The sequence below is a fragment of the Perissodus microlepis genome, chromosome 3 (assembly GCF_051167445.1).
Source record: "Perissodus microlepis isolate ML-2025 ecotype Zambia chromosome 3, ASM5116744v1, whole genome shotgun sequence".
Classification (NCBI taxonomy): domain Eukaryota; kingdom Metazoa; phylum Chordata; class Actinopteri; order Cichliformes; family Cichlidae; genus Perissodus; species Perissodus microlepis.
Genome location: NC_140463.1, coordinates 6372357 through 6379608, shown reverse-complemented (window position 1 = coordinate 6379608; position 7252 = coordinate 6372357). Strand labels below are relative to the sequence as shown.

Here is a 7252-nt window from a genome sequence, read left to right as displayed (position 1 = left end):
ATAGCAGGGGTCACCAGCCTTTCTTAAAATTGAGAACTAGATTAAAATTGTGAACAGTTTGATTCATCTTTAGTTTTATAGTAACAATTCTATCTTGATATGGTATGTCTTATTACAGGTTAATTTTTCAAAAAAGGCCTGGGTCGTGTAGCAGCCAACAAGCCCTCCAGAGAGGCTGTCCTGGTGAGGGCCCACTTCTCGGCCGAGGGAGCAGTGTCTTGGCAGCCAAAAGAATAGCTCATTTGAAGTCCCAGTGACTTCCCCACAATGGCTCTGAGCCACCCACAAACCTCTAAAGAGCGTTCCTGCCTTTTTTAAATTTTCTTAATAAATGGAGCTCTACTCCAAAGTGAACTAACCTCTCTTTATTCTCTTAAATAATTGGTCTTCACTATGTTCCTACATAGTAGTATATGTTTTCATTAGTATAATATGAAATAAATTGCACATCTGTCAAGCTGTGTGCCAATATTTGCTTAAAGTGGAAGAGCCTCAGGGAGAAGGAGGAGGAAAATAAGAACATTGTTTCTGCCCTGGAGAGCCTGCTGCCTCATCAGAAAACTACTGAGTACGCAAATATTGTCAAAAAAAAAGTAAGAAATTTTTGGGGGTGCTTTGATTCATTTTTTAGCCCATTGAGAACTAGATTAAAATTGTGAACAGTTTGATTCATCTTTAGTTTTATAGTAACAATTCTATCTTGATATGGTATGTCTTATTACAGGTTCATTTTTCAAAAAAGGCCTTCCACTTTAAGCGAAATGGGCTAAAATCGCCCCTGATTATCTCTTTAATAAAGTTCATGCGTTTATACAAAGGATACGCTGATTATTGAACAAAACCCCAAAGATCGGATGTTAATCTGATTTATTTGCTCTCTCTCCTCCTTAAACATGTTTTTAATGTTAGTTATAATTCAGAATTGGCGACTGAAACATGTAGGACATATGGGCAGACATCTCCGAAATCATCGAAGCACTTATGCAAAGAGGCTCTCTCTTGACAAACCAGCCAGATATGTGAAGATTAAACAAGTGAGAGGAGCCAAAAACACACATTTACAATCCATTTCACTTTTAAAAGTCTGTCACAAAATACATCCACCCTGTTTGTGAGCCTGCATTACACTCCCAATGCTGTGGAACCTGAACAATAACCAGAATAAAGTCTGAAATAAAAAACTGCCAAACAGCTGCACCACTGAGTCATACTTTGTTTTCTGAGTTTGAGAAAAGGTTTAGTTTCTGACCTGCAATATAACTCTGCGCTCTGATGTCAAAATCACACATTTATAAGAGGAAGTTGAATGAAGCTCCGCCCCCCACATTACTCAAATGCAACAAACCAGGAAACAGGCTGTTTTTCTTCCTCAGTAAAGAGAGACGCACAGACGATCAGACTGAGTTCAGACCAAACTAGCAGCTTCCTCTGAGTGAGTCCAGCTACAGGAGAGAAAAGTGGAAAACTCCAACACTGCTGCTTCAAGCTGCTGACGCTCCACACACTGAATGTGAGTTTGAGCAAAAACACGACTCAAAGGAAGTTTCAGTGAAGGTAGTAGAGGAGGGAGGGGAGCCAGGACTGACTTCACTGCCTGTCTGCTGTTTTCAGCTTCACTCACAGACTCAATGGCTTCCAGATCAGAGGAGGATCTCTGCTGTCCGGTCTGTCGGGAGGTCTTCAGAGATCCTGTTCTTCTGTCATGTAGCCACAGCTTCTGTAAAGACTGTCTGAAGAGACGGTGGAGAAAAAAGCGGGCACGTGAGTGTCCAGTTTGTAAGGAAATATCAGTGAATGATCCACCTTTAAACCTGGCTTTAAAGAACCTGTGTGAGTCGTTCTTACAGCTGAGAGATCAGAGAGCTTCAGAGGCTCTCTGCAGTCTGCACTCTGAGAAACTCAAACTCTTCTGTCTGGACCATCAGCAGCCAGTGTGTGTCGTCTGCAGAGACTCAGAAAAACACACCAATCACAGATTCAGACCCATTGATGAAGCTGCACGACAACACAAGAAGAAACTTCAGGAAACTCTGGAGCCCTTAAAGAAGAAGTTAAAGGTTTGCAAACGAGTTCAAGTGAAGTTTGATCAAACAGCAGAACACATTAAGGTCCAGGCCCGACACACAAAGAGGCAGATTAAGGAGCAGTTTAAGAAGCTTCACCAGTTTCTAGCAGAGGAAGAGGAGGCCAGGCTGGCTGCACTGAGGGAGGAAAAGGAGCAGAAGAGTGGGATGATGAAGGAGAAGATGGAGGCTCTGAGCAGAGAGATAGCAGCTCTTTCAGACACAGTCAGAGCCACAGAGGAGGAGCTGAGAGCTGAAGACGTCTCATTCCTGCACAACTACAAGGCTGCAGTGGAAAGAGTCCAGCGCTGCCCCCTGCTGGATGATCCAGAGCTGCCCTCAGGAGCTCTGATAGACCAGGCCAAACACCTGGGCAACCTGACCTTCAACATCTGGAACAACATGAAGGACATGGTCTCCTACACTCCTCTCATTCTGGACCCAAACACTGCTCATCCACACCTCATCCTGTCTGAAGATCTGACCAGTGTGACTGAAGGAGGAGAGAGGCAGCAGCTTCCTGATAATCCAGAGAGGTTTGAATTATTCAGCTCTGTCCTGGGCTCTGAGGGCTTTAACTCAGGGACTCACAGCTGGGATGTTGATGTTGGAGACAGTAAATGGTGGGGACTGGGTGTGTTAGCAGAGTCTGTGCAGAGGAAGGGAATCATGCTGTCTGGATTATGGAGAATAGGTTTCTTTTTAGGTAAATATTCAGCGCGTTCACCATCAGCAGAATCTGCTCTCTCAGTAGAGAAGAAGCTCCAGAGGATCAGAGTGAATCTGGACTGGAACAGAGGAAAGCTGTCGTTCTCTGATCCTGATACTAAAACACACATACACACCTTCACACACACTTTCACTCACAGGATGTTCCCATGTATTAGCACTGTTGGTAAAGTGAAGGTGTGTCCACTGAAGGTGTCAGTGTCAGTGCAGCAGATGAGTTGAGGATGATGATATTTCTAATGTTGTTTCCTGTCAGTGAATTGAAGCTGTTAAACTGCAGCTGTCCTCCTGCTGCCTCGTTGTTCCAAAGCTCTTTGTTTCTCTTTTAGTTCTCACTGTTTCTTTCTTTCTGATTTAGTTTGCTGGGATATGGACTGACATGTGTTGAATGGGAGGAGCAGTTTGTTGTTGTCTTCTTGTCTGTTTATGACAACAATAAATATATTATTGAAACAATGATTCATGTTTAACTCCATACATGAAATGTTTCTGATATTTGAATTGTGGTTGTTTGCATTTGATTTACTTTGTCTGATTACAATGAAAATGAGATCCTTCTATTGTGGAAGTAATGAGTCAGTAAACTGCAAAATGTAAAGGAAATCATGTTTAGGCAAAACCTGTTAAAAAACAATTTTAAAAAATCAAGTGCTTTCTTTGAACTTTCAGGTGTTTTCTTTTGTGTCCTCTATATTAAAAGTGTTAACATTACAACAATATGAATTGGGACCAATTTGAAAACCCAAGAAAGCTTAACAGTGTTTAAAGGGAACCCCTGCTATTATGACAAGTTACTCTAACTATGTTACAAATCTTCTCCACTACATAAAAACATACTTGAGAATAACTACAATTGTTTTGTTATTCATGAAATCGTTGTTGTTTAAAACTATTTTGGAGCTGTGGGAGCGGCCATGTTTTTTTTAGCGCACGATGCATTCTGGGACATGGCGTGTTTTAGTTGTCGACAGTATAGGTGATTATGTTCAGCTGATCTGTTTTGTTCTATAAAGTGTAGCAACGATACTATTTAACTTGCCTATTAGTTACTTGGTTACGACGTGGTAGACCAGCACTATCCGGTCTTTGAGTCTGACGTTATTAGCCATGTATGGGCCCAAACTCCACTGCAAAAGTCAAATGATCACTGCAGCATTACTGAGAGTTGAAAAACTGTCTACATTTGTTCATCTGTAATAATATGATCAGTGTGGCTGCTCTGCCAGGTGTAACAATTAAGTTTAACATCCAGGCATCCATGAAAACTGAATTTATGAAATTTAAGTGAGTTAGAAGTTAGCAGGGAGTTAGCTCGCTAGCTTCCATCTAAATATAATATACCATGTTCTGACTGAGAGATTTACTAAACAAATTCAAACGTACAACTCTGCTATCACTTCCAACATAAATGACAAAAGGAAAGTAAACAGCAGCGACGTTTGTAGGGTTACTGAAGTTGGGCTAGCTGGTATATAATGATGTGCTATGTGATCGCTAGCGCGACAAGCTATGTTAGCATAAGATAAACGGTAAAGCTGGAGGACGAACGCTAACGAACGGTGGACTTTTTTCCACTCGATAAAAGTTAATATGAGGGTTCCTAATGGTTAGGAGCAATGCTCCTTCTAAGCTGCGCGCGTGCGCTAGTGAAAAGGCTCTTAGAGCCGGATCTTTGACGTGAACGACGAGAGCTGGCTCCTTATTGGGAGCCGTGTTTTTTTTTCTTTCTCTCACCCTCTCTCTCTCTCGCACTTTTTTTCGGCTTCACTCCGCATGCGAGCCTTGTGCTTTGCGCTGGGCAAAGGGGGGAGGGGCGGTAGTTACACTTGCAGTAGCACAGGAACAGAGCGGGAGGGAGAGAGAGAGAGCCAGGGACAACAACGTCACATTAGAAAGGTATATTAATCATACACAACTATTTTCAGTTGCAGATGATAAAGGATTCAGAAAGTTTATTCATGCAGGCCCATATGACTCAGGCCCTCAGGGTCCGCGAGGGTTCATATGGTAAAAGCAGATCTGAGAGATAAGAAGGCCCAAGACCATTAAGACATTTAAAAACCAATAAAAGAACTTTAAAATCAATCCTGAAACACACGGGGAGCCAATGCAGCGATTCTAAAACCGGTGTAATGTGGGCCCGCCCTCTGGTCTTCGTCAGCACACGAGCTGCAGAGTTTTGTAAAAGTTGTAAAGGTGAAATATTCTTTTTGGGGAGACCAGAGAGCAGGGCATTACAGTAATCAATGCGACTGGTAATAAAAGCATGCATCAGCATCTCCGTGTTGGCCCGAGAGAGAATAGGGCGGCCTCTGGCTATATTTTTTAGATAATAAAATCCCATTTTGGTTACATGTTTAATATGTGGGATAAAACCAAGCGTCAAGTCAGAGTCAAAAATAACACCCAGGTTTTTCAGTTGTAGCGAAGGACAGTGAAAATGCCTGTACTTTAGACAAGAGTTTCTCTCTCTGAGCCTCAGGACCGATGATTAAAACTTCAGTTTTGTCCTGGTTAAGCTGTAAAAAATTTTCTGCCATCCAAGATTTAATATCTAGAATACAGTTAAAAAGAGCATCCATTGGTCTGGTGTCATCAGGAGACACGGAGATGTACAGCTGAGTGTCATCAGCGTAACTGGAAGTTCACTCCATGCCTCCTGATGACACCGCCAAGAGGGAGCGTATACAAATTAAAAAGTACAGGGCCTAAAACCGACCTTTGGGGCACACCACATGTCATTTTATGGATCTTAGAGGAGCATGTATCCATATTCACATAAGTTCTGTCTGAGAGACAGGAAGTGAACCAGTTGTGTGTGGCACCAGAGAGGCCCACCATGTGTTTCAGCCTGTTTAAAAGAATAGCATGGTCCACTGTATCAAAGGCTGCGCTTAGATCCAGTAGCACCAGGACTGAGAGCTTTTGGGCGTCCCAGTTACATCTAAGATCATTTAAAACCTTTAGGAGAGCAGTCTCTGTGCTGTGGTTCACCCTAAATCCAGACTGGAATATCTCCAGGATCTGTCTATCATTCAGAAAATTATTAATCTGAGTAAAAACAAGTTTTTCTAAGATTTTACTTAAAAATGGTGAGTTGGATACAGGTCTGTAGTTATTAAAATCATTACAATCCAAATTGCTCTTCTTCAGAAGGGGCCTCACCACCGCCGTTTTAAAGGCAGCAGGGAAGACACCCAACTGAAGAGAGCAATTCATCATGTATAAAAGCTCAGCTTCAAAAAATCCATAAAGTGTTTTAAAAAGTGAAGAGGGGATTGGATCTAAAAGACATGTGGTGGGTCTCACTGTGGAGAAAACTTTCTTAAGGTTCTCAGCATTAGGACAAAGCTGTCCAGTGTCTCCTCAGGTACAATCGAGCCCTCAGATGTGTTTAAAATCATATCACGAGAAGATAAAATATCACATCTGATGGTGCTGACTTTTCCCCTGAAGTGGTCTGCAAACTGCTCACAGAGTGAGTCTGTGGGGTTCTTTGGAAGCTGTTAAAATCAGGGTTAAATAAATGATCTATGGTGGAAAAGAGGACCTTGGGATTACTTTTGTTATTACTGATTATTTTGGCAAAGTATGAATTTCTTGAATTCCTTAGTGTATTATTGTACATTTTAAGTTGCTCTCAGAGTATTTGATGGTTGATTGCATTTTTATTTTTCCTCCATCTCCCTTCTGCTGCCCTGCAATTTCTTTTGAGTTTTTTGACTTCTTCGTTTCTCCAGGGTGATACACGTTTTACCTTAATCTTTTTGGTGGTGAGTGGAGCAACGGAGTCAAGGCTTTTCTTCAGTTTGCTGTTAAAATGATTAAAAATAAAATCACAGGGTGCAGGTAGAATCACAGGGGGGCATTCGTCTAAAACCCTGGTAAAATTTGCAGCCACTTCAGAGGTTAGATAGCGCCTCCTCACAATTCGCACCGAGGTCTCTTGCTGAATAAAACCGGTGATGTTAAAAACACACAGTAGTGGTCAGAGACAGCCAAGTCAACAACAGAGGACACACTGGTGGACAGCCCATGGGTGACGAGGTCCAGAGTGTGTCCTCTGTTGTGAGTCGTTGCGTGACGTGCTGGGTAAAAAAGAATGCTTTTGATGCAGGGTCAGAAGGATTATCTATGAGCAGGTTAAAATCACCGGTTAGAATTATCATGTTATATTTTGAGTGTATGTTTGTTAAAAATTCTGAGAATTCCTTGATAAAAGCAGCACTGTCTTTAGGTGGTCTATAAACTGTGACAGATAAAACTGGAGGGCTGCAAAAAACAATAGCATGGAATTCAAAAGTGGTAAAATGGTCAAATAAAATTAAATTTGGATATCAGCTCGTCTCACAGCTGCTAATAGGGCAAAAGCCCTATTAGGCTAATTGTTGTGTCACTTCCGGTATTTCAGACAATCCCTTTCCGTCAAGGATTTTTAATTTGTTACGGTTTTTTAATTT

General features: G+C 41.8%; 1 protein-coding gene across 1 annotated transcript; it reads left to right on the top strand.

Annotated features, from left to right (window-relative positions):
- Window positions 1-1391: 1391 nt before the first annotated feature.
- On the top strand, window positions 1392-3947 carry LOC146389613 (nuclear factor 7, ovary-like). The gene is made up of 2 exons (XM_084922965.1): window positions 1392-1510; window positions 1612-3947. The coding sequence occupies exon 2, from the start codon at window positions 1629-1631 to the stop codon at window positions 3012-3014; it is 1386 nt and encodes a 461-aa protein (XP_084779091.1). The 5' UTR covers window positions 1392-1510; window positions 1612-1628; the 3' UTR covers window positions 3015-3947.
- The last annotated feature ends 3305 nt before the right edge of the window (window positions 3948-7252 follow it).

Bases quoted from the DNA above. Each gene is read 5' to 3' on its own strand.
- LOC146389613 (XM_084922965.1), top strand. From the start codon at position 1,629: ATGGCTTCCAGATCAGAGGAGGATCTCTGCTGTCCGGTCTGTCGGGAG.